This window comes from Anthonomus grandis, chromosome 13, assembly GCF_022605725.1.
Source record: "Anthonomus grandis grandis chromosome 13, icAntGran1.3, whole genome shotgun sequence".
Lineage (NCBI taxonomy): Eukaryota > Metazoa > Arthropoda > Insecta > Coleoptera > Curculionidae > Anthonomus > Anthonomus grandis.
Genome location: NC_065558.1, coordinates 1,607,148 through 1,628,558, shown reverse-complemented (window position 1 = coordinate 1,628,558; position 21,411 = coordinate 1,607,148). Strand labels below are relative to the sequence as shown.

At 28.4% G+C, this 21,411-nt stretch overlaps 1 protein-coding gene across 1 annotated transcript in view; it reads left to right on the top strand.

Annotated features, from left to right (window-relative positions):
- Positions 1–21,410, top strand: part of LOC126743916 (ATP-binding cassette sub-family C member 4-like) — a 34,195-nt gene extending 12,785 nt beyond the window's left edge. Inside the window, exons 5-20 of the mRNA XM_050451193.1 lie at positions 4,714–5,046; positions 5,133–5,401; positions 9,326–9,524; positions 9,578–9,834; positions 9,883–10,038; positions 10,089–10,282; positions 10,336–10,505; positions 10,555–10,751; positions 11,127–11,277; positions 11,334–11,440; positions 16,712–16,835; positions 16,889–17,068; positions 17,121–17,248; positions 17,308–17,553; positions 17,602–17,762; positions 21,053–21,410. Of these exons, the coding sequence (XP_050307150.1) occupies positions 4,714–5,046; positions 5,133–5,401; positions 9,326–9,524; positions 9,578–9,834; positions 9,883–10,038; positions 10,089–10,282; positions 10,336–10,505; positions 10,555–10,751; positions 11,127–11,277; positions 11,334–11,440; positions 16,712–16,835; positions 16,889–17,068; positions 17,121–17,248; positions 17,308–17,553; positions 17,602–17,762; positions 21,053–21,338 (3,158 nt within the window). The 3' untranslated portion in view covers positions 21,339–21,410. The remainder of the gene's footprint in view (positions 1–4,713; positions 5,047–5,132; positions 5,402–9,325; positions 9,525–9,577; positions 9,835–9,882; positions 10,039–10,088; positions 10,283–10,335; positions 10,506–10,554; positions 10,752–11,126; positions 11,278–11,333; positions 11,441–16,711; positions 16,836–16,888; positions 17,069–17,120; positions 17,249–17,307; positions 17,554–17,601; positions 17,763–21,052) is intronic.
- The last annotated feature ends 1 nt before the right edge of the window (position 21,411 follows it).

Below are 21,411 nucleotides of genomic sequence, written 5' to 3'. Positions count from 1 at the left end.
CCCAAAATAGTACAACCAGAAGTTAAAAATGTTGGTTGTACTAAAATTACAAGCCTGAGGATAATATTTAATTTGTACGAAAATCTTAAGCAAACCTCGCTAAAAAATAGTCGTAGTTTTGTACTATAATATAAATAAGTAGTGCAATGTACTGTAGGTATTTGTAGAAAATCTCTTACCCAAGCCAAAAGTACATTTTATTATACCAAAATCTTGCACAATACTCATAAATTAATATATTTTTATTGTACCTAAATAGTTTTTATTAACTACTGCTAGTTATTAAATACAAACCTTTATTAGTACTAAAATTTGTAAAACTCCTAAGTAGTGTCCCAAAATTAGGTGATTTTAGTTGGTGATTTTAGTTGTACTAAAATCACCAGCTTGTGCAAAATATTTAATTTGTACTAAAATCTCGCGCCTAGTCAACGCATTTTTGTACTAAAATGTGCATAAAGACTAAGTACTTATAGGTTAATTTATAGCAAATACAGTAATATTTTTTGTACTAAAATTTAAGTCGTAAAAACTGTAAAATTGTACTAAAATCATAAGATCACAGTACTTTTGCTACTGCAACGAGGGGTTAAAAATGTTGAATGTACTAAAATCACATTCCTGGGCAAAATATTTAATTTGTACTAAAATCTCGCGCCTAGTCAACGCAGTTTTGTACTAAAATGTGCATAAAAACTAAGTACTAGAGATATTTATAGGTTAACTTATAGCAAATACGGTAATATTGTTTGTGCTAAAATTTAAGACGTAAAAACTATGAGTTTCCCAAACTATGAGTATCCCAAAGTACTGCAACGAGGGGTTAAAAACGTTGATTGTACTAAAATCACATTCCTGGGCAAAAAATTTAATTTGTATTAAAATCTTAAACAAATCTCGCTACGAATAATCGTAGTCTTTTACAAAAATATAAATAAGTAGAAAATACCGTAATATTAAATTTGTACTAAAATTTAAGATGTAAAAACGGTGAGTTGTACTAGTATTAAAATGATTAAAAATAATTTTTATTTGTGCTCAAATGAATAACAAATGTGTACTTAATTGCCTTAAATAGCTATTTTGGTTGTACTATAAAATTTTAAGGTTAACATAAGGGATTTATAATTTGTACTAAAATTGCCATTAAAAGTACTTATAGTGGTACAATAATTCAAAGCAATCGAGTTGATGAAGAGTGATAGTTGCACTAAAATCCCAACCACAAAGTATATTTTATTGCGCGAAAACTTCTGAATTAATATATTTTTATTGTACATAAATAAATAATTTGTAGGATATTTATTTATACAAAAATGCTTAATATTTATAACTACTGTTGTAAAATATAGTAGTAATCAAAGTAATACAGAAGGATTTTAAAATGTTGGTTGTACTAAAAATCACAAGCCTAGGAATTATTTGTACTCAAATATGCAAAAAGGGAAAAGTACTGTAGTACGAAAATCACAGAAAAAACTTGTTAGGTATGCTTTTTTTTTGTTGTATGATATATGTATAATGAAGTATTAATTTTCCAATTAAAAAAAAACAAAATTACAATTCGGGATATAGTTTCACAAATCTTTATTAATTTGGTAATATTTCAATTGTACTAAAACCTGGTACTTGATAAAAAATATTTTCGATATTCAGAGCTTTGGTACAATAATATTTACCTTAAACTAGGGCAATATCAACGAGTGGACAACCCTGAACTGGCTTAGACCTGATGAATACTTCATTGCGCAATGATGTTTCATTGAAGGTATTTGTACAAAATCTCTAACCCAAGCAAAAAGTACATTTTATTATACCAAAATCTTGGACAATAGTAAATTTTTATTGTACTAAAATAGATTTTATTAACTACTGCTACTTATTAAATACACACTTTTATTAGTACTAAAATTTTTAAAACTTTTAAGTAGTGTCCCAAAATGGTGCAACGAGGGGTTAAAATGTTGGTTGTACTAAAATCACCGGCCTGGGCGTAGTGTTTAATTTGTACTAAAATCTTGCATCTAGTCAACGCAGTTTTGTACTAAAATATGCATAAAGACTAAGTACTTATAGCTTAACTTATAGCAAATACGGTAATATTTTTGTACTAAAATTTAAGACGTAAAAACTATAAGTTGTACTAAAATTACATAGTTGTACTCACAGTACTTTTGCTTTGCAGTTAGTATCATTAATTATACTGAGATCTTATTAAAAAATTATAACTTATATTATTTGTACTAAACTATTTAACAAATGAGTACTACAGCTTTTAATAAGCTAGTATTTTGGTTGTTCTATGAAATTGGACTTAATGGACTTATGTACTAAAAGTTTTTTATTATAACCTTCTGCTAGTAATTAAACACAAACTTTTATTTGTACTAAAATATTTAAAATTCCTACCTAGTAGTCTCCCAAAGTACTGCAAGGAGGGGTTAAAAATGTTGAATGTTTTAAAATCACATTCCCGGGCAAAATATTTAATTTGTACTAAAATCTTGCTTTTAGTCAACGCAGTTTTGTAATAAAATGTGCTTAAAGACTAAGTACTATAGATATTTATAGGTTAACTTAGAGCAAATACGGTAATATTTTTTGTACTAAAATTTTAGATGCAAAAACTATGAGTTGTACTAAAATTATAAGCTCACAGCACTTTTGCTTTGTAGTTAGTATCATTTATTATACTGAAATCTTATAAAAAAATTATAACTTTTATTATTTGTACTGAAATATTTAACAAATGAGTACTATAGCTTTGACTAAGCTAGTATTTTGGTTGTACTATGAAATTGGACGTAATGGACTTATGTACTAAAAAAAGTTGTACAAGAATTCCAAGCAACGGAGTCGCTAAATAGGACTTAGGGTTGCTCTAAAATCCAAAGCACAAAGAGCATTTTTTTGTACTTGGACCATACTTACAAATTGGTTAATTTTTTTTGTACTTTATATAAATTTTTATTATTACCTTCTGCTAGTAATAAAACAAAATCTTTAATTTGTACTAAAATATTTTAAATTCCTACCTAGTAGTGTCCCAAAGTACTGCAACGAGGGTTAAAAATGTTGATTGTACTAAAATCACATTCCTGGGCAAAAAATTTAATTTGTGCTAAAATCTTAAACAATTTTTGCTACGAGTAATCGTGGTTTTTTACAAAAATATAAATAAGTGGAAAATACTGCAGGTAGGTATTTGTACGAAAACTCTGAGAAGTGCCGTAATATTAAATTTGTACTAAACTTGTACTAAAAAAAAGACATAAAAACTGCGAATTGTACTAGTATTAAAATGATGAAAAATAATTTTTATTTGTGCTCAAATGAATAACAAATGTGTACTTAATTGCCTCAAATAGGTATTTTGGTTGTACTATAAAATTTTAAGGTAAACGTAACGGATTTATAATTTGTATTAAAATTACAATCAAAAGTACTTATAGCTGTACAATAGTGATAGTTGCACTAAAATCCCAACCCCAAACTGTATTTCATTGCAGTAAAATCTTGGACAATACTTTTTAATTAATATATCTTTATTGTACATAAAAAATTAGTAGGACATTTATTAATGCAAAAATGCTAAAAATTTATAATAACTGTTGTAAAATATAGTAGTAAATCAACGAGGATTGAAAAATGTTGGTTGTACTAAAAATCACAAGCCTAGGAATTTTTTTTTTTCTACTCAAATATGCAAAAAGGGAAAAGTACTGTAGTACGAAAATCACAGAAGTAAGTTGCTAGTTATGCTTTTTTTTTATTGTATGATATATGTATAGTCAGGTATTAATTGTCCAATTAAAAAAAAAAATTCAAATTACAAACACAAAACAATAGTGTCTAAATTCGGGGTGTAATTTCACAAATCTTGTATAAATAATAATAAAAAAGTAACTTTTATTTATTTTTCCTAAATATACAACATTAGTAAAGTATTGCAGCTTCGGACAGGTTTTCTTGTAGTACTATGACATATAAAAGGCAACGTCATGGATTTATGATTTGTACTAAGATTAGTAACAACTGTACTAAAAGTAGTTAAAAATTTAGTTGGATTAAACTTACAAGCGCCTGCTACTTTTGGTTCGCAGGCAGCCAAGCAGTAATATTTTAATTGTACTAAAACCTTGTACATTAAAAAAATAGCAATAATGAGAGCTTTTGTACAATAATATTTACCCTAAACTAGGGCAATATTAACGAGTGGACAACCCTGAACTGGCTTTGAATTGATAAATCCTTCATTACGCAATGGTGTTTCATTGTAGGGGCCATCCAGCGTTGCCAGATTTAAAAGATTTTCTTCCTTTTAAAAATGTCAAGCATAAGTTTTTTGTAAGGAGAACCTCATTTATTCAATTTTTGGCAACCATGTAAACAATTTTTTTAAAAGTCCGTTAAAAGGCGGCGTAGTCCTGCTCATTCGCCGCTTTTCCGACGTCTAATCCGCTCCTGTGATTGGTCACTTTTAGCATCTTAGAAAAGTACTTAAAAAAAAAACCTCACATCAGAATGAGTTGAAAATTGGTCAAAGTGTTTCTTATTCGATTCCGATGCAGTACTTTTCTAAGATGCTAAAAGTGACCAATCACGAGAGCGGATTAGACGTCGGAAAAGCGGCAAATGAGCAGGACTACGCCGCCTTTAAGTCAAAAATGTGGAATAATTACTATTATATACAAAGCGACGTTTTTTTTTTAGCTTATTTTGGAAAACTGTCTTCTAAACTACGTTTGCAAGTGGCGACGCGGTGCGACGTGCGCGTGAAACACATGAGCGAAATCATCAGCGGGATTCAAGTAATAAAAATGTACGCGTGGGAAAAACCTTTTGAAAAACTGATCGAACACCTGAGGGCACGTGAAATTTCCGCCCTAACGAGATCCTCATATTTGCGAGGGTTTTACTCCAGTTGCAACGTGTTCGTCGAGAGGTTGACCCTATTTTTAACCGTGGTGACGTACAGTTTGGTTGGATATAACATCTCTGCCGACGTGGTGTTTTCATTGGCGCAGTTCTTTAATATTTTACAGTGTAAGGAAGGAAGAATTTTACTATACTCCTTTTCTTTACCATGTGCATTCGGTAGATCCATAGCTGACATATTTAAATTTTTACAGTGGCCTTAGCGATACTTTATCCTCTGACCGTAAGTCAAAGTGCCGAATCCTGGGTAGCAATAAAGAGACTGGAGACAATATTAAAGCTCGAGGAAAAAGAAGACTCAAAGGTGGAAAAGGTGGTGGAAAAAGGGATAAAATTGGACAATGTAACGGCGAGTTGGGTCAAAGAAACCCCCATTTTAAAAGGGTTGAGTTTGCATGTTTCGGAAGGGCAGTTGTGTGCGGTTATTGGTCCGGTGGGGGCTGGAAAAAGTTCGTTGTTACAAGTAAGTAGTTTGATTTCTTCCAGGCAATTGGAACCAGGTTTTAAATATATTAGAATTCAGTTAAGTCAGGCATTTGATTCTTTTTAGAGTACTGATTTTTTTTTTGACATTTTTCAACTATTAACGACTTCTTTTATTTTATTTCACTGCTTGTCTGTGAACTGATTAAAATTAAGGAAATCTTAACTTATTTCTTTTAAGCATAGTTATGCATTTCTAACATTTTTAGTGAATTTATTTCTTATATATTAGAATGAAAAGGGAGAAATAGGTCAAAAAAATTGATAGATTTTTTCGGATATATCCTTGTTTAATTTTTCTATTGGTGCCTGTATGATTTGCAATTTATGTTTTTCTCACGTAATCCATCTGTTTACACTTGAAAACCGTCATTTCAGTAAATTTATTTGTCATATGTCAGAGTGAGATAATGATATTGGTTAAAGAAATTAAAATATTTTTTTTAATTTTTCGTATAATATAAACTTGTTTAATATTTCTATTACTGTCTGGATCTTCTGGAAATAATGTTTTTTTTTACGTAATCCATTAGTTTACACTTGAAAACCATCATTTCAGTAAAACAATTTATTATAAATCAAAATGAGAGGCAGACATAGGTGGGTTAAAAAAAAGCATTGATTTTTAAAAATTTTTTGGATATATCCTTTGTTCATTTGCACACTAATGCCTGGATCTTCTGGAAATTATGTTTTTCCTACGTAAGCCATTCGATGGGTTAGACACGAAAACCGCCATTTCAGTCAATTTATTTATCATATATCAGAGTGAGAGAAGGATATTCTAGGTTTAAAAAAATTATAGATTTTTTAAACATTTAATTTTCTATTACTGCCTAAATCATCTTTTAATTATGTTTTTCTTACGTAATTCATCCGTATGCATACGAAAACCGTCATTTGAGTAAATTTATTTGTCATATAACAGAGAGGTATAGGTCAAAAACAGCACACCTTAAATAAATATTTATTATTATTAAATAAATATTTAATTTTATATAATAGAGATAGACAGACTTAGGACAAAGCTAAAGGATAAAACAAGGAAGCAATGCACATATAGTGTATAAAGTTAACTACTCTTTTACATTGGCTTATTGAAAAAACGCAGGTATATTGGCAACATCGCAATAGGTAAATTCTATTTAAAAACTAACTGAATTGCTTTGAACTGTCTTAAGCAATCCTGAGATCGACTTATAGTATAATGCATAACAGCGACAGTTAATATAACCCTTACTTAATATAAAAAAGCAATAATTTATCATAAAAAGTATTAAAAACACTGAAAATTGGCAACGTTGCTTCAGTTCGAATCTCGTTCAAACGGATTTGAAATATATTCCCGGCGCGTTCGCCAAATTATAAAAAATGATAACTGTAAAATTTTAAATAAAATTCATGGTACCGGGTTTCGTTTTTTGTCGACTATCTTTATCTACTATCCATAATTATTTACCCATCTCTCTCTTTCTGATGGAGGTCTTATGGGAAATACTTAAAATATTGAATATGCAAGTGTACTATATCATTTAAAAGCGAAATAAATAGACTATAAACATTTGGTATAATTCATAAAAAATGATGATGGACGTCATAGGACGAAACGCCGTATCATTACTTTTAAATTATTATAAAAGCCGCAAAAATTTCGTTAAAAAATTTATTTATTTATTTCCGATAGAGAGAGACAGACAGAGATAGAGAGAGAGAGAAACTATAAAATACATGATTTCAGGTTTCTTTTTTGTCGACTATCTTTATCTACTATCCACAATTATCTACCCATCTCTTTCTTTCTTATGTCTTATGGCAAGTACTCAAAATAATTACTGGATATGCAAATGTACTATATCATTGAAAAGTGAATTAAATGGACTATTTCCATTTAATTTGTCATTAAAAAAAAATGATGATGGATTTCAATTCTTTCAAATGACGTGTTGAAATAAGCCCAGTGCCTTCGCCAATTCATTAGGGTTTCTTAGATTCGGATTCTGGATCGTTCGTTAGGTTTCGTGAAGTGTCAGGTCAAATTGCCCAGAGAATATTTGTACAAATTTTCAAAATTGTACTTAATCAAGTTTTTATAATATGGAATTTCTGTACAATTAAAAATTATAATAAAAAAAATATAATTTTTTTAAAACTCTATATATATTTTGAGAAACGCTGAAATAGGTGTCTAGTTAAATTATCCAAAGAATATATGTATAAATTTTTAAAATTGTACCTATGCAAGTTATTAAAATGTGGACATTTTGTACAATTAAAAAAAAAATTAATTTTTTTCCATAAAAAAATTTTGTTTTCAAAATTCTGTACACATTTTGAAAAACAATGAAATCAGTGTCCAGTCAAATTGCCCAGAGAACATTTTGTACAAATTTTTAAAATTGTTCTTGTACAGTTTTAATTTATGGACATTTTGTACAATTGAAAATATGTACAAAATATATATAAAAAAATAAAAAAAAAAAATTTTTATCAAAATTTTGTACATATTTTAAAAAATTCTGAAATAGGTGTCCAGTGAAATAATCCAGAGAATATTTATACACATTTTCAAAAATGTATATCGACAAGTTTTCAAGATATGGAAATTCTTTAGAATCAAAAAAATATATAATTTTATTCAAAAAAGTTTTTTTTTTATTTTATATTTATTTTGAGAAACGCCGAAATAGGTGTCTAGTCAAATTGTCCAAAGAAAATTTGTACAATTTTTAAAAACTGTACTCAGTCAAGTCTTCGAACTATGGACATTTTGTACAATAAAAGGTAATGATAATGTTTTTCTAGAAAAAAAAATAGTTTTTTAAAATCCTGTACATGTTTGAAAAAATGCTGACATAGGTGTCCAGTCAAATTGTCCAGAGAATATTTGTACAAACTTTTAAAATTGTATCTAATCAAGTTTTTGAGTTATGGATATCTTGTACAAAAAACAAAATAAATAAAATTTTTTTGGAAAAAAAATTGTTTTTCAAAATTTCGTACATATTTTGAAAAAATGCTGAAATAGGTGTCCAATAAAATTATCTATAGAAAATTTCTACAAATTTTCAAAATTGTACTTCTACTGGACATTTTGTACAAAAACTATAAATTTTTTAGGAATGATGATTCGTGGAGGCTTTTTAGGATTGGATCATTCGTTAATTTTACAAATTATTTTCATTTTTTAAAGTCGGTTTTCGTTAATTTAATTTGGGAGTAATTGTCGTTGTAAGTGTTAGGAGGCAGAAGAGTGAATAATGTGGTTATTGCAACTAAATAACAGTATTACAGATATCGATTCAACAGTTCTTTTAAGCATCTAAAGTCGTTTCTCATATTTTTCAATTAGTCAAAGTCAGGTGTTTTAGACTATTATTATATATTTCTACTCGGCAGGTTTAAAGTTATTTTATTTTTAATAATTTCAGCTAGTTAAAATGATATTTTTCTTTTCATTTCTTTAATAATATTCAATGGCTTTAGATGAATTTGAAATAGTTTCTCTTTTTCTTCAAGGATTTCAGACGATTTCTTATTTTTATCGGGCTCAATTGAAGTCATTTCACATTAATTTTGTCATTTTGCATCCCTTGATGCTATTTTTCATTTCTTTCAAGCTCAACTGAAATTTTTGTTGAAATTTCTTCTATAACCTTCCGTGCGTTTATTTAAGGCATTTGAAATCGTTTTTCATTTAAATCAAATATAGTTATTCAAGTCGTTTCTCATATCGTTTTTTAACCCATATTTCAGACAATTGATTTTTTTTTTGACTGTTAACGTTTTTTTTCAATTCACTTGACTAACTGACTGTCGACTAATTGTACTTGATAAAATTTTGAGTCAGTTCCTTTAAGTATAGTTTTACATTTTTGGGCAAACTAAGTCTCATTTTCATTTCCAGCTACTTTTGGGCGAACTTCCTCCCACAACCGGTTCAATCCAACTCGGAGGTGGCATCTCCTATTCCTCACAAGAACCTTGGCTTTTTGCTGCTTCTGTGCGGAAAAACATACTCTTCGGTAAACCCTACGACTCGGTACTGTACAAAAAAGTGACTGAGGTCTGTGCTTTGGAAAAGGACTTTGAGCAACTCCCATATGGTGAATTTCTTAATTAAACTTGATTGATTGGATAACCATTGGGGAGTTTTCAGGTGATAGAACCTCGGTGGGTGAAAGGGGTGTGTCCCTAAGCGGCGGTCAAAGGGCAAGGATCAATTTGGCCAGGGCGATTTATCGACAAGCGGATATTTACCTTATGGATGATCCATTGTCTGCGGTCGATACCCATGTGGGAAAACACTTGTTTGAGAGATGCATTATGGGTTATCTTAGGAATAAAACGCGGATTCTGGTTACTCATCAGCTGCAATTTTTGAAGAAAGCTGATGTGATTATTGTCCTGAATGAGGTAATGAGAGTTTGAGTAAGGTCAATGTTATGAAAGGAGGATTTTTAGGGAACAATTGAGGCCCAAGGGACATTCGAGCAATTGACCAATAGTAGCCTGGATTTTACAAGACTGTTGGCAGTTGCTGACGAAAGTGTTGAAGAAGAGCCTCATCATGCCATTGAGGAGGCCAAAATGGCTCTTAATAGGAAACTTTCTGTTAACGTAAGGGATTTTCTATAGTCCAATAAATTTTGAAGCACGCACCTTTTTAGAGCAAACCTGAATCCCTGTTTGAACATACAATCCGAGATGATGGTAACGAAGAAAACATCAATTATGAGAACACTACCCCGTTTTTGGACTATTTAAGATCCGTGGGGAACTATTGCCTTTTAATGGTTGTTTTTGTACTTTTCGTGATGTCTATGGCGGCGTGCACTGCTACAGACTACTGGGTCGCTTTTTGGTACCAAATTGAGCTTTGATTTTAAATATGTTGAAGTAAAAAGACTATTTTAGGACTACGCAAGAAGACTTGCGAAGATCTCTTAACGGATCTTCTGTTAAATCAATATTTGAGCCATTTTTTGATGAAATTGACTCAAATGGGGTGCAGTATACCTTGCTGAAAACAGAAGTGTCTATTTATGTTTATACTGCCTTAATATTATCAGCAATAGTTTTTACAGGTAATAGTTGATATATAATTTGTTGTTTTTTTATATGGTTTTTTTTCAGTATCCAGAGCCATGTTTTTCTATAAAATGGCGATGAAAGCCTCCAAAAATATCCATAAAAAAATGTTTCATTGTTTGCTGCAAGCTCCGATGCGGTTTTTCGATACTAACCCCAGCGGTAGGGTCTTGAATCGTTTTAGTAAGGATATGGGGGCTATTGATGAGGTTTTGCCAAGGGTCTTGATGGATGCACTAACAGTAAGTCATGAGAATATCATTTTATTTTTTGATAAATTTGTGTCTTTTTATTAAAATATTTCCAATAAATCTTGGTGCATGATGTTAAAAAAAGATTATTTTTAAAACAGCTAATTAATAAAATAAAAATCAGCAAAGCAAAACACTAGAAATCACTAGAATATTGAATTAAAGGATATCAAGATTTATATTGCTTGTAATTATCAACAAAATTGCCATTATGCTCCAAAAATATACAATACATAACAAAATATATAATATAATTTTGAATACAGAACCGATTTTTTTGCATAGAATCCATCTACTGAGCGCTCTTCATAATATGGTGTAAGAATTCTAAAAATATCTTGTTGTAACATTTTTCCAAATTTCCAGATAATCCTAGTGATGGCCGGAATCCTAGTAAACGTAATAATTTCAAACTACTACATGGTAATAGCGATCATCTTGCTCGGAATCGTTTTTATGAAATTACGAAAATGGTACATCGCTAGCGCCAAGGATATTAAGCACCTCGAAGGAATCGGTAAGTTTAAGAATGAAAATAACCTTAAACATATTATACTGAATTTAATTTTGTAGCAAAATCTCCAATGTTTTCTCATATCAGTTCAACTTTACACGGATTGACAACCATAAGGGCTTCTAATGCGGAAAAATCCCTTATCAAAGAGTTTGACGAACATCAGGTAAGGGTTTTTATTAATTTAGGATTAAACAGGGCTGTGCACATTTATTTTGAGTATTCAGGGTGATTAAAATTAACAACAAGATTTGACAACGTTGAATGAACTGGAAGAGTTGTTAATCCAAAAATCGGATATTGCAATAAATAAGTTTTAACAAAATTTACTTTACTAGCCTTATATATTTTTATTTTTTATGTATGCAAGTTGTTTCATAATCTTTATAGATATACTTTCTTGTATTCTAATTTAGGTTTCTTTTATGCTCTTGTTGGCTGATTAAAGTGTATTTAAAAACTGCAAAGAAATAGAGCTAAAAACATTTTTTTAATTAATTAAATTTTTTTTTGATATAACTTATTTAAGCACATTTTAACATGTTTAGAGAAATACATAAGGTATAAAAAAAATAGTTTTCTTAAAAAGGAAAACAATATAAAATTCCAACAATTTCCAATATACTGATCATCTGAAAATCTGCATACCGATTCCTTAATTAAATACGAATTCAGCATTTTTTGTAAAATTCCCTGCAGTATAAAAAAATAATCATAAGGTTTTCATACAAAATTTCTATAATTTAAAAAATAATTAAGATACACATGTAAAAATTTTTCTACAGATTCTTTAATTAGGCACATATTTAAAAAAAAATATAAGATGGCAAACAAAATTAATTTTTTTAAAAAATTCAAAAAAATCAAAATATACTAAACATGATTCCTTACTTAAATCAATTAAATAATAAAAACACATTAAAGAAATAAAACAAAAATATAGAAACTTCTTAATAAAATAAATTTTTTTGTAAAAAGATTTTTTTTAATACCTTTAGGTTCATTAACTCAATATTAAATAAACTGCTTTAAATTGAATAATTAAAAAGTGACCTTAAGTGCTTAAGATAGAATTGAATAATTGCATTAAGTACCTGGAAAACTAACAAAAATTACGTTAAAATTTTGAAATAAAAATGAAGGGTTGCAATTAATGCGCGAAAAATGATCTTAAATGAGGAAACTTAAAAATGGCATTAAATGCTTCAAATAACATTACAAAAAATTCAAATGCCTGAAGAAAATTTTAAAAAAAAATGGCAAATTAGTATTAAATTAAAAAATTATTTTAAATTTAAAAATTGAAAGATCGCATATAATTCTAAAATTGAATTTAATGCTTGACGACTGGAAAATATTAAAAATTAATAACATTTGAAATTTTTGAAATAAAATTTAAAAATGACCGTAAATTAAATAATTTAAAGATAGCGTTAAATGCTTCAAATAAAAATTGAAATGTTGCAATTATTAATTGAATTAATTTTAGCGAATATTTTTACAAATGATTGGAAAAAATTTATAAAAAAATGGTTTGAAATGCTTGAAATAAAATTAAAATATAAAAATCACGTCAATTGCCTGGATTAAAATAAAAATAAGGTCGAATGCTTTAAATGAAAGTTTGCATTAAATGCCTGGAAAAATTTAAAAATTACATCAAATTATTGGAATAAAAATGACCAACGACTTCATGAAATGACTGGAAAAAACTAAAAATATCGTTTGAAATATTTGGAATCACATTAAAAAATTTAAGAAGAAAGAGAAGGTAAAGAAGAACGTAAGCAAAACAAATATAATAAGAGAAAGAGAAAGGAGAAGAGTGGAGAGGATAAATGCCAATCACTCAAGTGTGTGACAAGAAGAAGAATAAATAAATAAATAAATGTGATAACATACATTTGAAGCACAAAATGCAAAGCAGGTTAACATGAGGAAACATCAAAAACGGAAATATATAGAAAAGGAAAGACCGGAATAATAATAATACGTCAGAAAAAGAAGAGGTAACCAGTGCAAAAGAAGAAAAAAAACGAACAATAAAGTTGAGGTAGAAAGCAAAAAATAAAAAATAGAGCGTCAAAAATAGTAATTATTAAAACAAGAAATGAATTGGAACAAATTTAAAATATAAATATATTTGAAATACTTGAAATAATATTGAAATTTGATACTAAATTAAAAAATGTAAATGTGACACATATAAAATTCCTGGAATAAAATCAAAATTACTTTAAATGCAAAAATTAAAAGAAGGCATTAAATGCTTGAAATAAAATTAAAAAGTTGGATTAAATGCCTGGAATAAAAATGAAAAATGATTAAAAATATCGTTTAAAATAGGTGGAATAAAATTTAGAAAATTTAAATACTGCTTAAAAATTAAAAAGTTATATGACTGAATTTTTTTTTTATGGTTTGTAGTGCTTGAAATAAAATTCATGAAAAGACTGGAAGCAGTTTAAAATATCATTTAAAATAAAAAAAATAAAATTGAAAAATGACTTTAAATTTAAAAAATTGACAGATGGTATTTAATGCTTAAAATAAAATTAAAAAATCAGGAAAAATGCCTCCAATAAAATAAAAACTACCTTAATTGCTTCAAAAAAAAAAATTGAAAAGTTGCATTAATAGTGAGAAAAAATTGGAAAATGACTTCATCAAATGACTGGATTTTTTTTTTTTTTAATTTGGAATGCTTGGAATAAAATTAAAAATTTGAAAGATGCTATCAAAGTCTTCTAAGTCAAATAAAATTGAAAAGTTACGATAAGTGCCTGAAATAATTAAAAAATTACATCAAATGCCTGGAATAAAAATTAACAATGGCTTCATGAAATGACTGAAAAAAATTTAAAATATCAATTAAAATATTTGGAAAAAAATTTAAAATTAAAAATATTGCTTGAAATAAAATTGGAAAATGATCCTAAATTAAAAAACTTGAAGAGGGTATTAAGTGCTTAAATAAACATAGATTTAAAAGGATTAAGGCAAATGCCTGGAATAAAATAAGAATTACGATAATTGCTTTAAACAAAAATGGAAAAGTAGCATTAAATATCTAGAAAAACTGAAAAATTACTTTAAATTCAAAAATTGAAATAAGGCATTAAATGCTTCAAATAAAACTAAAACAAAAAAAACGCACAAATTGCCTGAAATAAAAATGAAAAATGATTTCATGAAATGATTAAAAATATCGTTTAAAATAGTTGGAATAAAATTTAAAAATTTAAAATATTGCTTGAAATGCTTGGAATAATATTGAAAGATGCTTGTAAATTAAAAAACTTAATGATGATATTATATTCTTGAAATGATATGAAAATAAAAAATTACGTTAAATACTTTCAACTGAAATTCAAAAATTGCATTAAATGTCAGAAAAATTAAAAAATTAATGATTTTTTTTGAAGTACTTGGAATAAAATAAAAATTATATTAAATGCTTCAAATAAAAATTAAAAAGTTGCATCAAATGTCTAAAAAAATTTAAAAATTACTTAAAATTTAAAAATTTCAAGAATGCATTAAATGCCTGGAAATAAATTAAAAATTATCAATAACTTCATGAAATAACTGGAAAAAAATAAAAATTATCGTTTGAAATACTTGGAATAAAATTGAAAAATGACTTTAAATTAAAAAAATTAAAAGAAATAAAATTAAAAAGTTGGATTTAATGCCTGAAATAAAAATGAAAAATGATTTTATGAAGTGATTAAAAATATTGTTTGAAATAGTTGAAATAATATTTAAAAATTAAAAATATTGCTTGAAATGCTTCGAATCATATTGAAAATTGCTTGTAAATTAAAAAACTTAATGATGATATTAAATGCTTGAAATGACATGAAAATAAAAAAATTACGTTAAAGGCTTTAAACAAAAATTAAAAAGTTGTATTAAATGTCAGAAAAATTGAAAAATGATTTTTTTTTTTAATGGTTTGAAGTGCTTGGAATAAAATAAAAATTATATTAAATGCAATCAAATAAAAATTAAAAACTTGCATCAGATGTTTAAAAAAATTAAAAATTTTTAAGGTCGCATTTTAAAGACTTGAAATAAAATTAAAATAAAAATTTGATCAAATGCTATAAATAAAATTGAATGCCTGGAAAGAAATTAAAAATTACCAATGACTTCATGAAATGACTGGAAAAAGTTTAAGATATCATCATTTAAAATACTTGGCATAAAAATGTTAAAATTAAAAATGTTTGAAATGCTTGGAATAAAATAAAAAATTACTTTTAATTAAAAAAATTGAAAGATGGTATTAAATGATTAAAATAAATAAATGACGATAAGTGCCTGGAATAAAAATAAAAAATTATTTTATGAAGTGATTAAAAATATCGTTTAAAATAGTTGAAGTAAAATTTAAAATACTGCTTGAAATGCTTGGAATAATATTAAAAAATGTTCCTAAATTAGAAAACTTAATGATGATCATTTTAAATAAGAACTACGTTAAATGCTTTAAACAAAAATTAAAAAGTTGTATTAAATGTCAGAAAAATTGAAAAATGACTGATTTTTTTTTAAATGGTTCGAAGTGCTTGGATTAAAATAAAAATTCTATGAAATGCTTCAAATAAAAATTAGATCAAATGCTTTAAATAGCATTGAAAGGTTGCATTAAATGGCTGGAAGTAAATAAAAAATTACCAATGACTGGAAATAGTTAAAAATTTCATTTAAAATACTTGGCATATAAATGGAAAATTAAAAATGTTTGAAATCGTTGCAATAAAATTGAAAAATTACTTAAAATAAAAAAAATTAAAAGATGGTATTTAATGCTTAAAATAAAATTAAAATTAAAAAATTAGGACAAATGCCTGGAATAAAATAAAAATTACGTTAAATGCTTCAAAAAAAAAAAATGACTTGCATAAGACTTGCATTAATAGTGAGAAAAAAATTAAAAATTACTTCATCAAATAACTGGAATTTTATTTTTTTTTTTTTTTTTTTCTTTATTTGGAATGCTTGGAATAAAATTAAAAATTTAAAAAATGCCATCAAAGTCTTCAAACAAAATTGAAAACTTTAAGTGCCTGGAAAAATTAAAAAATTACATCAAATGCCTGAAATAAAAATAAACAATGGCTTCACAAAATGACTGGAAAAAAATTAAAATATCATTTTAAATATTGGGAATAAAAGTAAAAAATTAATAAAAAGCCAAAATAAAAAGTTACATCAATTGCCTGGAACAAAACAAAAATTACGTCAAAAGCCTGAAACAGAAATAACCTAAATTCACTAAATTTCGCACATCAAAACATTTATTTACAGATTCTTTAATTTAATTAAACCAATATCATATAAAAATACCGGTCGCCCTGATGATGCACGAACTATTTCCGAAACTTTAACTATCAAAGCAATAATAATAAAATCAAATTTACTATTTCAGAACGTCCACAGTTCCGCCTGGGTATTCACCTTGTTATGCATCGTCTCTTTCGGCCTCTGGTTGGACATCGTATCAGTGATTTTCGTAACAGTTGTAACCTTTGGATTCGTGGTGGCCACCGAATGTACGTACTTTAAAATTCCCGCCGAAACTTGACCAAAAAGTGATTTTTTTCAGTTGGATATGTCGAAAATGGCAGTTTAGTCGGTTTGGCCCTGTCACAATCGCTGATCCTAACTGGTATGGTTCAATACGGGATGCGACAAACCGCTGAAGTGATCAATCAGTTGACGAGCGTTGATCGAGTTATGCAATATACCAAATTGGAAACCGAAGGACCGTTTCATACCCTAGAGGGTCAGTAATGAGTTTTGGTTTATGGTAGTGGCATGAAAAATCTTCTTTTTAGGTCAACAGCCTAAGGAACCTTTCCCTAGTAAAGGCCAAATAGAATTTAAGAACATGAATTTGATTTATGTCAGAGGGGAGCCTCCTGTATTAAAAAATCTGAATTTCATTGTGAAACCTGGTGAAAAAGTAAGAATTGATTAATTCAGTTCAAGTTCCTTCTTTGAACTCCTTTTTAATCCATTTAGATAGGTATAGTGGGTCGAACTGGAGCAGGAAAGTCATCCCTAATTTGGGCTCTGTTCAATTTGACCACAGTGGATGGCCAAATCCTTATTGACGGGGTGGATACGAAAACACTGGGCCTCAGTGACTTACGAAAGAAAATATCAATAATACCACAAGAACCCGTGCTATTTAGTGCGTCTCTGAGGTATAATTTGGACCCTTTTGATGAGTTTGACGATAAGAGGTTATGGGAGGTTTTAGAAGAAGTACGTGATGAATAGTTTAATTTCAAAGATAACCTAATTTTTATATAGGTGGAACTAAAAGACATCGCCCAAACCTTGGACCATCCAGTATCAGAGGGAGGAAGCAATTTCAGTTTGGGCCAGAGGCAACTGGTTTGCTTGGCACGAGCTCTCTTACGCAACAATAAGATTCTGGTTCTAGATGAGGCAACCGCTAACGTAGATGCCAGGTAATACTTTTGGTCAAGAAAGTCTCTTATTAACTTATAATATGAGGTCACAATTTAAAAATTATTGATTCGTGGACTAGTCTGAAGACTACTTTAGACTCTTTTAAAACAAAAATGACTACTATGAGGTAAAATGAGGTACTAAGGGTCAAGATATCAAAATTCTTAGTCCAGGAGTGCCTGGAAGAATCAAAATAATTTGTGTCTTATTGGCAAGTAAATATCCTTGGTTTAAGTAGTCAAAATGAAAAAATTATCAATTCGTGGGCTAGTCTGAAGACTATTTTAGTCTTTTTTGAAAACATGACCACAATCGATGCACTAATAGTCGAGATATCAAAATTCTTAGTCCAGGAGTACCTGTAAAAAGTAAAATAATTTATCTCTTATTAGTAAGTAAATATCTTGGGTTTTATTAGCAAAAATTAAAAAGTTATTGATTCGTAGACTAGTCTGAAGACTATTTTAGTCTTTTTTGAAAAAATGACTAAAATTGATGTACAAAATGATGATATGGTCAAGATATCAAAATTCTTATTTTAGGAGTACCTGGAAGAAGCAAAAGACTTTAAGTGTTATTGGCAACAGATTATCTTGGATTTTAGTGGCCAAAAATTTATACTTATTGATTCATGGACTATTACGATGACTATTTGAGTCTTTTTTGAAAAAATTACTAAAATCAATGTACTAAGAGTCAAGATATCAAAATTTTAGTCCAGGAGTGCCTGTAAAAATTAACATAATTTATCTCCTATTAGTAAGTAAATATCTTGGGTTTTATTAGTAAAAATTAAAAAATTATTGATTTTTAGACTAGTCTGAAGACTATTTTAGTCTTTTTTGAAAAAATTAATAAAATCGATGCACTAATAATCAAGATATCAAAATTCTTAGTCCAGGAGTGCCTGTAAAAAGTAAAATAATTTATCTCCTATTGGCAAGTGAATATATTGCGTTTTAATAGTAAAAAATTAAAAAATTATTGATTCATAAATTAGTCTAAAGACTATTTAAGTCTTTTTTGACAAAATGATCCCAATCGATGCACTAAGAGTCAAGATATCAAAATTCTGAGTCCAGGAGTGCCTGTAAAAAGTAAAATAATTTATCTCCTATTGGCAAGTGAATATATTGCGTTTTAATAGTCAAAATTGTAAAATTATTAATTCGTAGACTAGTTTGAAGACCATTTTAGTTTCTTTTGAAAAAATGACCCCAATCGATGCACTAAGAGTCAAGATATCAAAATTCTTAGTCCAGGAGTACCTGTAAAATGTAAAATAATTTATGTCATTTATCTCCTATTGGTAAGTGAATATCTTGAGTCTTAGTAGTCAAAATTAAAAAAATATTGATTTATAGACTATTCTAAAGACTATTTAAGTCTTTTTTAAAAAAATGACCCCAATCGATGCACTAAGAGTCAAGATATCAAAATTCTTAGTCCAGGAGTGCCTGTAAAAAGTAATATAATTTATCTCCTATTGGCAAGTAAATTTCTTAGGTTTTAGTAGTCAAAATTAAAAAATTATTGATTCGTAGACTAGTCTGAGGACCATTATAGTCTTTTTTAAAAAAATGACTACAATTGATGCACTAAGAGTCAAGATATCAAAATTCTTATTCCAGGAGTGCCTGTAAAAAGTAAAATAATTTACCTCTTATTGGCAAGTGAATATCTTGGGTTTTAGTAGTCAAAATTCAAGAATTATTGATTTGTAGACTAGTCTAAAGACTATTATAGTATTTTTTCGAAAAATGACTAAAATCTATGAACTAAGATTCAAAATATCTAAATTCTGAGTCCAGGAGTGCCTGTAAGAATCAAAATTATTTGTATTTTATTGGCAAGTAAATATCTTGGGTTCTAGTAGTTCAAATTTACAAATTCTTGATTTTTAAACTAGTATCAAGACTAGTTTAGTATTTTTTGAAAAAAGTACTAAAATTCATGTACTAAAAGTCAGTAGGTAAAATTTTATAATTACTGATTCAGAGACTATACCAAAGCAAATCTTAAGTAAGTTGTGTAGAATTTTGGGTTTATAAATCAGTATGTTAAAGGGATGTTTCTCACCCTTAAATAGCTACAACAGAGTTGGAAATTTTTTTCCTGGATAGTTTCTTGTTCCAGGAACATTTTTATATATAATTGGGATTTTTCTATCAGGAGAATATTGTCCCAGGAATTGAGGAAACAATCTAGGAATATCGGGAATCCTGTCCCAGATAAGGGCTTTTTAACTCAAGGACCGCGATCCTGTAACTTTGGGAATTGTTACTTCAGGAAAAGGGGTGAAAATCGCGGAATCTTGTCCCAGAAATTGGAACGACTTGCACTACTGACTGTTTATATTCCTATTCTGCAAACCTCACAGTACTTAAATTACTCTCAAGGGAAAACCGTTTAAGTTAGCATAAAGGGAGTTTTGTCATATTGTTCTTTATGAATGCAGCTTAATTTTTTATAAAAACCAATTTTTGCTAATAAAATTAATTTACAAAGAAAAAATTGCATTTAAAAAAAGTATCTACTTCTTTAAATAATAACTTTCTATCTGAGGCAAAGAGAGCTTTTTGTGAAACTGGTTAAAATTGTTGTACTGTATGGGCATGAGATCTGACATAATTCCCTTTGAAATCGCCCGCCTATAATTGGAGTTTTCGCATGATAAACTTTTCAACATTTTAGGTGGTTCTTGTGTCACTTAAACGGCTCTCAAGAGTGAACCGTTTGAGCTAGGATAAAGGGAGTTATAAAGAATTCTTTGCTATGAACGCAGCTTTCTTTTTTAATTAAACCGTTTTTTGCTAACAAGATGCCTTTACAGAGTAAATTTTTTTTTACATATATAATATTCTTTAGCAGTTGCTCATATACCCAAGCATTTATTTCTTGATTTTTGCGGACTTGTGTACAGCTTTTGACTGCATCAGTATTCTTTAACTCATTGAAAACCTAAAAAACAGTTTGCAAGACACGCAATATCACCTCCAATGGATGGTCCTCTATATGGTCCAGGTTAAAGGAGGTGAAAAAAATCATGAATGAACAGAAAAAAAACTATTTTAACTTCCAAATTATCAAGATAGATCAATAATTGTAGTATTTCGGAAATAGGAGACAAAAACAACGATACTACTAAACCAAAACTAACCGTTCAATTTAGAATGCAAAATTGTAAGAGGTCTTATCAAGGTTATCTTACTTATACTCTAAGTTTTTAACGTCTCCTTTAGTTTCAACCATTTACAACTCCCTATTGTATTCATTCTCAATTTTGCAGAACTGACGGTCTAATTCAAACAACGATCCGTAAAAAGTTCAAAGATTGCACAGTCTTGACTGTTGCGCATCGTCTTAACACAATTATGGACTCTACTAAGGTTCTGGTGATGGGCTCCGGAGAAATTTTGGAGTTTGATCATCCTCACGAGCTCCTTCAGATTCCCGATGGATATTTCGTGAAAATGGTGCAGGAGACGGGCAGTTCCATGACAGAACAGTTGAAGCAGGTGGCGTTACAGGCGTGGCTGAATCAGCAGTTCGATGTTGGAAGTGATCTTGAATAATTATTCTAAATTATTTTATTTTGTTTATGTATGGATTATGTCGAGTAAAGGAAAATTAGGAAATATTATGTAT